Source organism: Chlamydotis macqueenii, chromosome 22 (assembly GCF_036417535.1).
Source record: "Chlamydotis macqueenii isolate bChlMac1 chromosome 22, bChlMac1.mat, whole genome shotgun sequence".
NCBI classification, from domain to species: domain Eukaryota; kingdom Metazoa; phylum Chordata; class Aves; order Otidiformes; family Otididae; genus Chlamydotis; species Chlamydotis macqueenii.
This window is the reverse complement of record NC_141577.1, coordinates 2,664,159-2,679,168: the sequence shown is the minus strand read 5'-3', so window position 1 is coordinate 2,679,168 and position 15,010 is coordinate 2,664,159. Positions and strand designations below refer to the sequence as shown.

General features: G+C 44.0%; 1 protein-coding gene across 1 annotated transcript in view; it reads left to right on the top strand.

Annotated features, from left to right (window-relative positions):
• Window positions 1–15,010, top strand: part of KIAA0319L (KIAA0319 like) — a 31,230-nt gene that overhangs the window by 8,560 nt on the left and 7,660 nt on the right. Inside the window, exons 4-16 of the mRNA XM_086765243.1 lie at window positions 2,899–3,190; window positions 5,352–5,453; window positions 6,312–6,409; window positions 7,579–7,666; window positions 8,883–8,975; window positions 9,637–9,769; window positions 10,175–10,403; window positions 11,472–11,595; window positions 12,143–12,275; window positions 13,169–13,317; window positions 13,628–13,779; window positions 13,942–14,080; window positions 14,404–14,563. Coding sequence (XP_086621369.1) covers window positions 2,899–3,190; window positions 5,352–5,453; window positions 6,312–6,409; window positions 7,579–7,666; window positions 8,883–8,975; window positions 9,637–9,769; window positions 10,175–10,403; window positions 11,472–11,595; window positions 12,143–12,275; window positions 13,169–13,317; window positions 13,628–13,779; window positions 13,942–14,080; window positions 14,404–14,563 — 1,892 coding nt within the window. The remainder of the gene's footprint in view (window positions 1–2,898; window positions 3,191–5,351; window positions 5,454–6,311; window positions 6,410–7,578; window positions 7,667–8,882; window positions 8,976–9,636; window positions 9,770–10,174; window positions 10,404–11,471; window positions 11,596–12,142; window positions 12,276–13,168; window positions 13,318–13,627; window positions 13,780–13,941; window positions 14,081–14,403; window positions 14,564–15,010) is intronic.

Genomic DNA, 15,010 nt, shown 5'->3' with positions numbered 1-15,010 from the left:
TCAACCCTTAAGGAAGGGTTCTCTTCCCTTAAGGAAGAGAAATCTATGCTTTTCTGTAAGTGAGTGACATTTTCCAGGCACCAGGTTGTTTTTCTGCCTCGTGGTAGGAATACTTGTCAATTTTAAAATATAGCAGTGCATTTAATAGCCAGTTGGGAGAGGTGTTTAAGCGCAGCACTGCTGATGAGAGGAGGTGCTGCAGCACTGCAGCAGCTCTCCAGGCAGACTGGAAAAGGCTGCAGCCTTTAAAGTGGAGTTGTTACAACTGAGCCAGAGAGCTCCTTCCTGCACTCGCAATTCTGGCTGCTACTCTTTGACTCTTGCTGTCGTGCTTCCTGCTTTTTACCCCACGAGGAAGAAGGAAAGGTCATTCTTCACAGCCAGCCCTGATTCTTTAATGGTTTGTGACATTACCCACGTTTTTGTATCTTAAGGGTCTTTGTAGACCTAGTGCAAACAGCTGGGAGCACGATCTACGCTGGGAAGAGCCCTTTTTGTAAATTCAGACCAGGCTTAGCAAAGAAAGGCCTGTTTAAGTTAAAAAAATAAAATTCTAGAACACAGATGTTTTTCTTTCAGGTAACTTGGGTTCAGTGCAGATTCTGATGTGCGCAACTGCTCTAGTTCCATCTTACAGGTACAGGACCCAGCCAGGGAGACCAGGTTCCTTATCGCAGGCCAAAGGTAGTTAAGGGTCAGAATCAAAAGTGCCTGGTGCTCCTACAGTCACTCTCAGGCCAATATGCCACTTCTGTCTATTTTCTAAGCTAATGAGATAGGACAGCTGGCAAACTCCTAGTCTCCTCATTTATCCCCAAGAATGAAATCTTCTGTTCTTTACTCTAAAGAATTCAGGATTATGGAGTAAAGATAAGAAATGTCTCAACTTGCAAGCATTAGAGGCATTTTTGAACTGTTATGTTGCCCCAGGCAAAGCTTATCTAATTCAAGCTCTCTGCAGACATCTAGCCGTCAATTCATCCTGAAGACTTCTGGGAGAAAGAGGATCTCTCTTAACTGTAAAGTTTTGTTGTTGGTGGTTTTTTTTTTTAGGCATTAAAAAGTGAGTCAAGGAAGCATCCGGCTTGCTGAAAATATTGCCGGGTGAAGTGGAGACTCCGCCGCTGCGCCCGGCGGGCGGATGCTGGTCTCCTGCACGCTCTGTGACAGCTGTTCCTGGGACATGTCTGGGCTGATTCGTGCCAAGCAAAACGTGGTTCCCCATACTGGCATGGTCATGGAGACTTTCTGCTCCTGTGCCTTTCCTAAAGAGTCTGTCTCAAGTTCCCACCTGGCTGTTCCCCTATTGTTGTGCCGGTGTTTCTAACTTTATCTTATTCGATTACTTGGCAAAAGGGAGTCAGTATTTGGAGCTGACCAGAGTTAGGGATGGGTGTAAGATAGTGCTGCGTGGGACAGCCAGCTGTCCTGAGGCTGCCGATGGAGAGCAGCACAGAGCAGTATGCCAGATTTTGCCTGCATCTTTATTCCAAAGAATCCGTAGTTTCGTTAAGGATAAAGGAAGCCGATCAACAAGCAAGCAAATGGAGAAAAACAGCTTATATTCATCATGCTAATAAATAGTGTTTGTTTCTTTGGTCCATGAAGCCCAGAAGTGAATCAAACATATAAATAAATAAATAGAGATGTTTTACATTCTGTGACTAGGGGAAAGTTAGCTGAGATGTGGAGAGAGGAAATGATTCGCCCAAAAATGCAAAAAAAAAAAAACTTATTGCAGAGAAGCCTTCGATACCTTCATTGCTATTCCTGGCCAGGCTGGATGTTGCAGTATGTGCAGGATGGCTTTATTTTTACAACTGGCATTTAGTGTTTTCTGAAGGCCATCCCGTTTACAGACGAGGATGTTGCCTACCATGGTCTGGAGCATTTTTACAGTTCCCATTTCCTGGACTGAATGCCAGCAGCATGGTATAAAAGCTTGAGAATACTTGCTCCAATACGAGCTTCTGATCAGCTCCTGTAGCGGGGAGTAGTAGTGGGCGATTCAGCTCTAAAACCCTTCTCAAGTCAAAGGTAGTAAATTGCTCTAGTTTAAATATTTAGCAGATGTTCTCAAAATAGTTAGCTCAACAGAATGTGCTACACACATGTACTTCACGGTGGAAGGTCAGGTGTCAAGAATATTGCCTGGCAAACTAAGAACTGGAATGGGGCTAGGTACTGCAAAAGGAATTTTCTGATGAAAGAAAGGAAATTGGTCCTGCCACTTTGATTGTTTTCAATCAAGTGGCTCATCCTGGATGGACGTGAGCAAACCTTCTGCCCGCAAGCGCAGCTCCCTGCCCCAGCAGCGTCTCCTGTGGCATGCACGCAGGGAAATGTTTGTGTCGGGTCACCTTGCTTTGAAGAGCGATTCTGAAATAAATTTCCTCTTGCTGCAATTATTTGATTATTACATAGAAATGCCATTGCAGTCCTCGTGCTTTATGCTTGCCAACTGCGCGGCTTTAGAAAAAGAAATACGTGACCAAAATAAATGGCCCAAATGAACCCCAGTTCCTGGTCCTTGGTTTTTGCTTCTGTCTCGTTCCACGTCTCCGTTCTTTTAGCTCCACTCACTGCAATTTTGAACCTGGATCTTCTGTCAGGTTTGCCGCATCAACAGCCTTGGTACTTAAGATGCTGTAGTTAAATCTATGGTCTTAACTGGTGCTCAGCTGAGCTAGAAATGGCCTGTGTGGTGTGTAGGAAGAACATGGAGAAACAATTCAGAAGAGAAAGCAGTAAAACTTCCTGCTTCTGGGAAAAACAAACCAGGACTTCTCAGCCTCCCTAACCGGAGGAGGTGAAGTGCAGCTTCTGGTACAACAAACACCATAAACCAAAACTGACATTCAGTGTTCAGTCAAACTAAGGTAACTTTTTCTTTTACAGATCCATGCAGGAACATCTGCACCAGAACCATCGGTGTTGGCTACCTTCTCCAGTCCTGGAGCACAGGGCTTGACAGCCGCAGGAAAGACCGAGAAGCCTGGGCAGCCAGATGACGCTTCGGTCCATCCTGACTCCTCAGATATGTTGCCCACAGTCAGCTCTGTGCCAGGGAAAAGCACAACGAAGATGCAGACAGCTACTTCCGAGCCAAGTGGAGTTCCCACAAACGACAGTGTTTCTACAGTCCAGACCAGCGTCGCTACGTCACCAAGTACTACTGCCACCACGCCAGGTGAGAACACGCAGTGCTCCAGCAGAAGTCATCTGTTCGGGTGTTATTGACAAGCCATTGCAGCATTGAAAAATACGAGATCATTTTTACACTGAGGGTGGTAGAACCCTGCCTCAGGTTGCCCAGGGAGGTGGTGGATGCCCCATCCCTGGAAACCTTCAAGGCCAGGTTGGCCGGGGCTCTGAGCAACCTGATCCGGTTGGAGATGTCCCTGCTCCTTGCAGGGGGGTTGGACTGGATGGGCTTTGAAGGTCCCTTCCAACCCTAACCATTCTATGATTCTATGACTTCAGGAATTATTTCTTTGAAGAAGTGCTGAGATACATGCTTCAGCGCACATGCTGGTTGGATCCCATTAAGTGGAGGTCTGAGAGTGGGACTGTGGCCCACGGTGGGACTGATGCTTTTCCATCCCTGAAACGTCTGCGTGGTTCAGCCATGGAGGAAAGCAGCGTACTTGGCCATTAGCCCATGCTTTGCGGCAGAATGACGTTTCTGTTCACATTAGTGTTTCTTAAAACAAACTATACAAAATGTATAAAAGCCAAAATGCGCTCTGGACAGCTCGGATAACTCACCCAGGCCTTTAGCTCACGCTCTTGTGTGCGTACAGTGAATGTGTACTGGTATACTGGTCGTGTGGTACCTCAGAATTCAGTTAATCCCGTGTGCTGAAGTATTCACAGCTCAATTTCTTTTGAATTTAGGGTTCCTTTCCCTTACAAGGGAACAAATGGAAATTGTAAAAGGAACGCTGCATCCAAAGACATTTTTGGCAGGAAGCTGATTGGATGGTTGTGCTAACTAGTTAGTATTCTTTTTAAGGGCTTACCCCAGCGACAGTTGGAAAATACGTTTTAAACATCTCCAGTGGCTTGTGTTGGAAAAGCGATGTACTCAGGGCCTCCTTGTTTTGCTAAGTAATACAAAGATGATGTGAAGGGTGGTTTTTTCAAGTGAGGTTTTGGGTTTGTTTTTTTTTTTTTTGTGGGTTTTTTTTTTGTTGTTTTTTTTTCTTACTGAGATCAGATTTCTTTTTGCCTTGGAACTCTTTGCAGCTGAAAGACTGATGGAGTTGTAGTAGCCCAGGATCTGGAGTAGCTGAGAGGGGAAAAAGAGAATTTGGTGAATTTGTTTTCTTTTAGTTAACTGGTTAATTCCAGTAGCTAATGAACAGGTGGAAGAAAGGCTAAATGTTTAATGATATTTTCCCAGTCTTTTTTAACTTGGATTTTTTTTGTGCATATCTCTGAAACGTTATCTTTGACAGGGTCAAACTAGGGTAAAGCAGCTTTATTTCTTGTTTTCTTTTCATAATTCCCGGACCTGATAATAAAAAGATAAAAATAAAGCAAAAGGGAAGGGAAGAGGAGGATGAGGAGGCTGAGAGGTACTCTTAAGAAATGTGATCAACTTCCTGCTTACCTAAATGCTAATAACAAGCAGAAAAAAAAATGTCACTGGCCATAGTTTTCAAGTCTTTAAAAACAAACCGCCTGTCAATTTCTTTGGAATGGAATGGCAAGAAAATTCTTAAAGCACGGGTTGAAGAAAAAATACAAATAAAAGGAATGGGTTTGTATTTTGAGTTTCCATGCTCAGTGTGGGAGTTATGCAGTTTTAAAAGAATTCTCTTAGCTCAAAGCAGTTTTTCAAAAAAGAAATGCCATGGATTCTTCATGTATTTGTGGAGATCTGAAATTGTAGTTTGGAAAATAGTGCTGTTTGTCTTGCTCTGCCATGAGACTGCAGCTGAGGTCTCTGCCAAAACCTGTCAGGTAAAACCCTTTCCATCCCGCTGGACCTGGGTGAGTAGATTCCTGTACAGCGCCCAAGAGTCACGTTTCAGCTCTTTAGAAAAGGAGCAGGAGCTGCGCAGGATTTGCAGAGAGAGAGAAATGACTGAGTAATTTTGGGCTTGTCTTAAAACTGTAAAAACCCATTAGTGCTTTTGCAGTAACAATGAGAGCGAAACCTGAAACAGGAGCTGTTTTGAGTGACGGGATGTTTACAAAATACAGCCGTTTGTAGCTGGTTTTTATTCCACAGACTAAAGCCAAGGTGCTTTTTATGTACATGTCTGGTTTGTTTTGGTTTTTTTTTTGTTTTGTTTTGGTTTTTTTTGCTATTCCTCTTTCAATTCTGTGCTTCTCCCTCGCAGTTATGAAGGAGCTGGTAGTTTCCGCTGGAGACAGCGTCGAAGTGACCCTGCCAAAGAATGAAGTTCAGCTGAATGCATTTGTGCTTCCTGAACCACCACCTCGTAAGGCTTCCCTGGGAATTCTGCTAAGGGCTTGTGATGGTGAAATGGCAAACAGGCATTGTATGCAGCATTGAATAAGGACAATCTTGAAAATGTCTTGTCAGAAAACACTTTCCTGCAGAAATCTTTCATCCTGTGCTATTACCTCATGCTGCCTCTCACAGAAAATAGCATGACACACAAAAAAATTGAAGTGCAATGAAGTTATTAGATTTGGGAGATGGCATATTCTCAAAGTGGTGTGTGAGGAAGCAGTGGATCTTCAGCATCTGTTTGTGATATTTGCTGATAGGTGACGAGCTGTCTTAGCGAGTGATCTCTCATTTGTTGGATTGAAATCTGATTTGGGGGGTTAATACATTGAGGAACACATCTTTATACTCTCCTCATTTCGTCATGCAAATTGTTCACAGGTATTTGTAAAGTTCTTACCTGCAGCTCTGTGCACAGTGGCAGCGAGAGACTGCGGAGAAGCCGCAAGCATGTTACGTATTCTACAGCAACGGGGATAGATGAGATGCATTCCTCTTCGGAAACTGGCATTATGTTGTGTCTGCAGGATTTGAGGGCACAGTTTTTCTCTCTTATTATCCTGGAGCTGTGATTGTTCCAAAGCTCTTTAGTGCCTTAGAGGCTGAAAGATGGATTTTGGCTCCAGAGTAAATGTGTTTAGAAGCACAGATTGTCTCTTTTCCTGGGTATATTCCCCAAAAGCTGCAGCCAAAATTCCAAGCTGTCTCATTTCTCCATAGTGCAGCAGAATGTGCCTTGTAAATGTTTAATACCTTTGCTTTTCTTTAGCATGGCAGAAAGGCAGTCTTTTAAAAACTAACGTCTAGACTTTTTTTTTTTTTTAAGGAACTACTTACTCCTATGAGTGGGAATTGATTACTCATCCAAAAGACTACAGTGGAGAAATGGAAGGGAAGCACTCCCAGACCCTTAAGTTATCTAAGGTAAAGCTTTTGCTGCTTAGTATCCTGTTGTGTGAAATACCAAGTGGAGAAGTCAGGGACCCTGGCAGCCAGGGAAGACTTGTATGTGATCTCAGGATGAATAGGAAATTGCACGATGGGCAGGCAGCCAGCGTTTTACTGCAAGCCCTCTTCTAAGTCTCTTCCAAAAAAGAGATTGATCTGGCGTGAGAGAAAGAAGAAACTGATTTCAGAATCTAAAAGCTGCCTACAAGCAGTGTGTCAAGCCGTACAAATGCCACAATTTAACATTAACAAAGGGTTGTGAATATTTCTGCTACTGACGCAGTGTGGTGGTCTGTTCAGGTCTGAAGCCTTGTACTACCCACCGAAAAAGGGACTTGCTGGTTCCATTAACGAGAGCTGTGGAGTACCTCGCAGCACGCTGCTTTTAGACAAGCTCTGACAGTGAAAGGATTGCCAGTTTCTGCACATGGGGATTCTTAACAAGGGAATGGCCTTAAATATTGTGTGAATATACAGTTGTGTATTTATGAGACGTGCCTTTGAGCATCTTGGATTCTGCTGCACTTGGAAAAAATCTGCAGGCTTTAGTCATGATAACATGCAGAGAAAAGCCCTTCGAAAGGAGCGTGTCTGTCTCTGTCAGGGTTTCAGCCTTTTGGATACCATGATTGTTGTCCAACACCTAGTCCTTCGCTCCCTCAGCTTGGTTTAACAGTGAATGATGAGGTGACTGCCTGACTCATGCCACCTCGAAGAAGAAATGCTTTCTTTTGTAAAAACACACACAAGAAGAGATTTTCTTCTTTTGCTTGCAGCCTTTCTCATCTCAAGTGCAATCTGCTAGTACAGATTCCTGTGGCCAGACAACCTGAACTAATCTTTGTTCTCTCTCTTCTGTTAGCCTATTGTTGCTGGAAAATAAAGCTTGGCTGACAATCCTGTGGCACCTGTGGTAGAAATATTAGTGTTTGATTGCCACATAGCCATTGTGAACTAAAAGATATGTAACACCGTTCTGGCGTGGAAACAGTCCTTTGCTGTGTGTGCATGAGTTGAGGTGTAATTGCCTGTATTTTAGATTGCTAATGTGCTACTGTGCCAAAGCATGGTAACTTGACCTTCTAATAGCTCCTGACAAGGTGCTACCATCCTGAAATTAAATAATCTTTTGTGTTTACTTCCAGCTTACTGTTGGTCTGTACGAATTCAAAGTCGTCGTGGATGGGGAGAACGCACGTGGAGAGGGTTACGTGAATGTAACGGTGAATCCCAGTGAGTTGGTGGAATTGTATCTTTTCTTAACTTCGTCTCTCTGACAAACCATGATAACTTCTTCACGGTGTTTTGCATATTTGACTGCACCCTGGTTTAGCGGAGTGAAAATTCCTTGTGAACTTGGTGTATGTGTATGAAGTCGTTTCCTGAGATCTGAAACTGTTGCTAATACACGTAGCTATTTCTGCTGTACTGCATACAGGCCAACCCCGCAAGAAAAGAGCTGGAATACTGATACAAAAGTGCTTAGCAAATGCCTCGCCCTGGAAGGCCACTGCTTCAATAAAAACTAGCTGTAATCGGGTAAAAAGCTTATAGCAGCAGGAGCAAAAAATGAAGGGAAGCCAGAGCTTTGAAGCTCCTTTGGAGGTTCTTTTCTTCCCTGTCCAGTAAAGAATATAATTCCCAGCCACGGGCAGGTCAAATCTCATTCCTTACTGCAGGCCATGGTTTGCAGATGAGCTGGTATTAGATACAGGAGCTTGTGCTGTCTGTTCCACCAGGCCTCACTCGATAGATGGCCTGTGTAAAGAGGCAACCACGGGTTCTGCATCTCCTTTTATGCAAAAAAGTCTTTATTTTGCACACTTCAGCAAGACTTTCTACAACCTTTGTAGGCAAAGAAGTGCTCTTGCACTCCCTAAATTAGCAAGAGTGTGTGGCAGGCCTTCTGGATGCTGCTGCTGATCGTTTCCTTATAAGCAGTGAATCTGCAGCTGGCAGCATGCATCAAAATCATTCATTTTTCAGAGCAGCAGCCAAACTTTGGCAAGAAGCTCTAGGTGCTGCTCTGTTAGAATGGTCTGTGCTTGAAGGCTTGACCCAGTATGGGAGAACTGATGCAGTGCAGCCATTTCCAGAGCACTAGTGTGGTGGCACTGCACCTTCTTGATTTTTTTTACATCCCTTTTATTAGTACTGTTTCCCCGCGTTGGTGTGTAACTTGCTGAAAGCATGAATCGCTGTCATTAATTGAGCAGTTCTCTGCAGTTGGTCTGATCAGTGGCTGTCTTGGAGCAGTTCCACGCTTTGGACTCCTCTCCTGGATGAGGGGTTAGATAGGGCTGGGGAGAGGGAAGAGGATATGCAATATGTCCTCTGCCTTTGTGCACCAGGAGTAGCAAGCAGAATAGTTTTGCGGAGTTCCTTGGCCAGAGCTTTTTATCGTGATCTGCCTGTAGATGTCCTTGTAACAGCTCGGTTATTGTTACAGAGCCTCGGGTGAATCAGCCTCCTGTTGCCATCGTGTCCCCACAGTTCCAGGAGATTTCGCTGCCAACCATTTCAACTGTTATTGACGGCAGCCGTGAGTACCTGCAAGCCTGGTTTCTGTGTGTGTGGCTCTGGGCTGGCCCTTTGGATAAAGTTTCAGAGGAACTGGCTGTGACACTTACCAAACATACTTTAGTGAAAAGAATCAGCCTCTCTTGCCAGGAGAGGGGAATACGCACACGGCAGCACCTCTCCATATTTCCTTTTGAAGAGCACTGGCCTTAGCCATTCTCCTAAAAAAGGAAAAGCTCTAGAGGTTGCTACTTAGAATTTTTAAAATTACTGTCAGTCAAAATTACTGACTTACTGTATTAAGCTTCAAATATATTAGTTTGCTAACACATCACCTTTACTGATCCTGGCCTGCACTAGAGATTTCAGGAGTTTCTTTAAATATGTTAGAGTTATCTTACCCCCCACTAGTATTATTTTGTTAGCGTTTTGTTTGGGGTTTTTTTGTCTTCCCCCAGCACACAGACAATCCTGGGATTAAGGGTGCTGGAGTATACCTGGGAAGCAGGGTAGAGGAGAGTATGCGGTTTGGGTATCTGAGCATAAGAGAGACCTCTGGGCTTGGACCAAAAACGCCTTTGCCCGCTGAGCCCGGTACTTAAGTAGGGGACTGAACATCTGGGGTTTGTGAAGCAGTGTTTTCCATCTCCTCATATGTGCGTTTTCATCTGTAATTGAAACAGAAAGCACCGATGATGATAGAATTGTCAGCTATCACTGGGAAGAGCTGAAGGGTCCTTTGCGGGAGGAGAAGGTTTCTAGCGACACTGCCATATTGACGCTGACCAACCTGGTACCCGGGAATTACACGTTCAGGTGGGTTATACCTGGAAGAGTTGATCGGTTCTCATCTCTTAAGAGTAAAACGTATAGGAAAACCCCACAGGGAGAGAACTTTGTTTTGTGATGTACTCTCTCCACTCCCAGATAAATGAATAAGGCCTAATGGTTTCATGCATGTACCTGAGTAACAGATCGCAGCTGATTTTACTTTAATGTTTGGTTTATGTTTTTCCTTTGGTCTGCGTTTTGGTGTGATGTCCGTGTGCACTGCAACAGCAGTTTTATTTAAAATAAAACAAACCAGAGTACCTATAACTGAACACTGTCCTTAAGTGTCTTAAGTTTCTAACTCTTCTTTTGCATTTCAGTTAACTCCAGCCAGTGTTTTGTATTCAGCTCTGATTTTAATTTTTTTTTTTTTTCCTCCCTCCTCTTCAGTCTAACAGTAGTGGACTCAGATGGTGCCAGTAACTCCACCACTGCAAACTTGACTGTGAACAAAGCAGTGGATTATCCTCCAGTGGCAAATGCGGGCCCAAACCAAGTGATCACCCTGCCTCAGAACTCCATCACCCTCTACGGGAATCAGAGCACCGACGATCACAACATCGTCAGCTATGAGTGGCTGCTCAGCCCTAACAGCAAAGGGAAGGTGATGGAGATGCAGGTCAGTGCAGGTCTCAAGTACTCAGCCTGGATTACTGGCTTTTTTTTTTCTGTAATCAAACCATTTTTAATTGACTGTTAGCGAATATCTCTTGTAATCCTGTCAGGCGTGTAATGATTAAATATATACTTAAAACTAAATCCACGTGAAGCTGGTGTTGGCTTAGTGGCTGAGCTGGTGCACCGCTCTAGCCGCGGGTTTTCCCTGGCGTCCTGCTTCCTTGCTTCAGCACTGCAGTTTTAAATGCTGCTCGAGAATGGAGGGTTGAGAGGAATCAGAACTTAATGGCTTTGGATTCTGATGTCCCGTACAGCAGGTCTCAGCACAACTTGCTCACACCCACGTATCTCACTTTAACCTATGTGACTGCTAGGGAAGTGTGTTCTTTCTCTGTTCAGCTGCTGACTTCTCAGAACCTCAGAGATGGCTAAATCAATGATGGTATAAAAGGGGTGCTTAAGTGCTGTCAGCGGGCGTGGAAGCCAGGCTGTGTGATCTTTTAGGTAACGATCAGTCAGGATGGCATTTAGATGCACAGGATAACCCGTTGTGCCAGGTCATGCGTTCCCTAAACTGGGCAAACACAGTGAACAGGATCTTTTGAGTTGGACCTTGGAGTCTAAGATTTACTGGTACTGGCCAGACTCCTCAGTCCTAAACAGTAAAAGCTAGAACTTGTGTCCATATCATCATTTTTCTTTTAAAGATTATTACTACTCTCAAATTCATGGAATAGGAAAGTCCATGGTGAATCAAGTTCACGATGCGTATGATTCACACAGAGCTCCCCAGAGGTTTTGCTCGAGTTGCTAACTACAGAATCTCAAAAGGTCTGAACACCTGAATGGCATTACTCTTGTTACGTTCCACAAGAGTTTCCTTGTTGCTGCACATAAATTTAGCTGTAAGTGCCTTGCATGCTTAAGTGGCACAGACTTCTGGCCCCGTAGCAGACGTTAGTAATAAGCCCCTAGAATTTGCTGATAATAGTTGTTTTAGAACCAGAGTCTTCTGGTCTATCATCATCTGTGTAAGAATTCTTCTTAACCCATGAATGTTTTCTCCAAGGGGGTGAGGACGCCAGTCTTACAGCTCTCTGCAATGCAAGAAGGTGATTACACTTACCAGCTAATAGTGACTGATTCTGCTGGGCACCAGTCCACTGCAGAGGTCACCGTAATAGTCCAGCCAGGTAAGCTGCCTTTAGCTGCTTTTGCCACTTCCATTCCAGGGGTTAGAGGCGAGTATCGACCTGTCAACATACTCTAGATCTTACGGTATCTTTCTGCTGCTCTTTCAGAAAAGCTGCTCTAATTTAGGACCATTCCAGGCTAGTGTATTTTCGATAAACCAACGAAAGTTTCTAGGAATGTTGCCTTTCTAGGCTGTTCTCTTATTTTGCACAACGTAGTCCAAGTGACATTATCCCACCGTAATGGCAGGATTGTATTTCCAAGCAGCTGTCTCTGCCCACAGTGCTAGGTCCTGGGACAGGAGCAGGAAAAGTAGTGTAGTACTTAGAGAATGAGAGCAAAAGATCAGAATTCTAGATTTCGTTCTCATTTTATTGCAGATGTGTGAATGAAACACTGATCTGAAATCTTAACTGCTTTTAACCTTACTTCCTCTGAGTACAAGGTTGAGATAGTGGGCACAAAATATACTAGGGATTCTTAATGCGGGGGTTTTAAGCTCCACTTTTATGGTGTGCGTATGAAAAATACGCCATCCTTTTCCAGAGAACAATAAGCCCCCAAAGGCAGATGCTGGTCCGGATAAAGAATTAACTCTTCCTGTGGACAGCACCACTCTAGATGGCAGCAAGAGCTCAGATGACCAGAAGATCATCTCCTTTCTTTGGGAAAAAACACGGTGTGTATAATCTTCCAGATTGTTCTTAAACAAGTATCAGAAGCTTTCATTTAAAACAAGACACACCCCCACATACCTCCCTTGTGTTAAATCCTGGTCACGTTGGGCCCGACAAGCTTTACCAGTGGCTAGAATGAGACAAGGATTTATTTTTCATTTGAGAGAGGTGGAGTTTTGTTTGGGCATTGGAAATGGCTTTGCCTTCGTCTCTAGGCCTGATTCCCATTCTCAGCATGGTTGTGGCTTGTGAAGGAGACCAGCCACGTTCGATTCACAGCGGTGTAATGTGATCTTGGTCTTATGAAGAGACTGACTCTTGTAATCAAACAACAGCAAGGCCTTGTAACTTGGTGCTTTTGCAGTATGTTTGAATGAGGCAGTGCTCTGCTCTTCTCATTGTCATGCTTCCCTTCAAACTCTAAATTCCCTGAAGTGCTTTAGGGAATTCATGAAAAAGTCTGAGCAATTTGCAGGAGCTTTTTCTGTTTGCTAATGCAAAGTCTGTGCTCCTGTAAATGAAGGAACTATTTTTGCTCTATACCTTTTCTTAAAAAAGCTGGCTTATTGTGCAGTTCACAAGGCAATTTGGCTGAAAGTACAACTTTTGTAAACCCTACTTAAATGCTGGTATCAGTGCTCCCCAGGTTTAAAAAGAACAAAAATACTAAACCACCAGAAATTCTGCTTTTTGTTCTGAACGCTGCACTTAATTTTTTTATTATCTTGCTGTAACTGGAGAATAATTTTGCTTTTTGTCCTGGACTCTCTATTTCCTGGCAACTCTCTGTTTGCATCTCCATAAACCTTTCTTGAGCTTGAGCCTCCTGTTTAGTGTGAGGCTAGCTCCTGTGGTCTGTGCAAAGTTTAAACTGATCCTCTTGTGCTTTGGTTAGGGGCCCAGATGGTGTCAAACTGGAGAATGCCAACAGCAGCATTGCCACTGTAACAGGCCTTCAGGTTGGGACGTACGAGTTTACTCTGACAGTTAAAGATGAGAGGAACTTGCAGAGCCAAAGCTCGGTCAACGTCATTGTCAAAGAAGGTATGTCCAGCCATGAGCAGAGCTGCCTGAGACACAGGTTATCTCTGAGTAGTTCAGCAAAACCTGTGCTTAGATGCACAATAAGAGTAAGGAATGGGTGCAAAATAATGTGGAGAGCACTGAAATGTCCTTCTCTAAGTCAGGGGTTTACTCTTTTCTAGAGGAACACTATCTTCAGCTGAATCCTGCAGTATGTCATTTCCCTTCTCTTCCTTCAGGGTTAGAGATTTCTGGGTTACAGTGGAGATCTAATGTCTTTGATTGGGCAGAACCAGATTTTTCTCCAACTGCTTTCTTTCTGTTTGCTTAGAGATAAACAAGCCACCAGTTGCAAAGATTGCTGGTAATGTTGTCATCACCTTGCCCACAAATACAGCGGAGTTGGATGGATCAAAATCCTCTGATGATAAGGGAATTGTCAGCTACTTGTGGACCCGGGACGAGGGGAGCCCTGCTGCTGGGGTGAGGTTTATTTTTTAAATGACAGTCTGCAGCATCACAAAAGTCAGTGAGAGGTAGCGTTGACAGCTCCTGAGGAAATATAAAGCTGATCGTTGCACCTGTTACGTTGTAGTGATATCCTCATCCTTTGTTTCCTGATACTTATTTTGCTCTACCTTTCAGGAAGTCTTAAATAATTCAGACCATCATCCTGTCCTTCTCCTGTCCAACCTGGTGGAAGGGACCTACACATTCCACCTCAGAGTAACAGATGCCAAAGGAGAGAGTGATGTGGAAAGGACCACGGTGGAAGTCAAACCTGGTGAGTCTGGGTTTTGTGCTGTACCATATTTGCCTACAGTGCACTAGCAAGCCCTCTCTTTGTCTGAATACAGTGCACTGAGATCAAGATGTGTAGTCTAGTCCAGCTCAGGACTGTAAAAGTAAAAAGTTTTGGCGGATGTGATTGTATTTTCTTGTGGTTCTTGGGGGCTGACTCTTACTGCTTGCTGTTACCTGTGGAAGTCATAGACTTGCATCCCTTCCTACAGAGTGATTCTGTAATTTTATGTTCAAAGCAGAAACATTCTAGAAAGACACTTAAATAGAAGTTCTAAAGTTCTGTACTATCTACGTTGTCACTAGATCCTAGGAAAAATAACCTCGTGGAGATCATTCTGGATGTTAATGTGAGCCAGCTGACTGAGAGGCAGAAGGGTATGTTCATCCGACAAATAGGTGTTCTGCTGGGGGTCCTTGACTCGGACATCACCGTGCAGAAGATCCAGCCCTACACTGAGCAAAGGTAGGGTTTGTCTGTGAGTGCACACGGAGGGGGATTACTTGAGGGTTTAGTAAACCAAAGGCTCTTTTCTTTTGGGAAGCAAATTGGATAATTGGAACGTGTGGAGATGTTGCTTAATATTGATGTTCCTGCCTGCTCAGGTCGGAGAAATGTGTGGCCAAGCAGGTCTTTCCCCTCTGGAGATGGTGCATTGTCCTCAAAAATAGTTTGCTGCTGCTGTTGTCTTTGCCTCCCAAATCTGTAAAATAAGAACTAATCTTATTTAGTTTTGAAAATTGTGAAGAAGGGTGTTCTACAGCTGTGATTTATGACTGGGGAAATAAGGAGGCTTGCCACAGGAGTAGTTTGGTGAAACGCTGACGCCACGCCAGAGGCGCTGCTGCAGCAATCCCCTTAGCAGTAGCCCTGCACGCCAGCTTTGTGCGGGCAGTAAAGCTAGTATTAAAC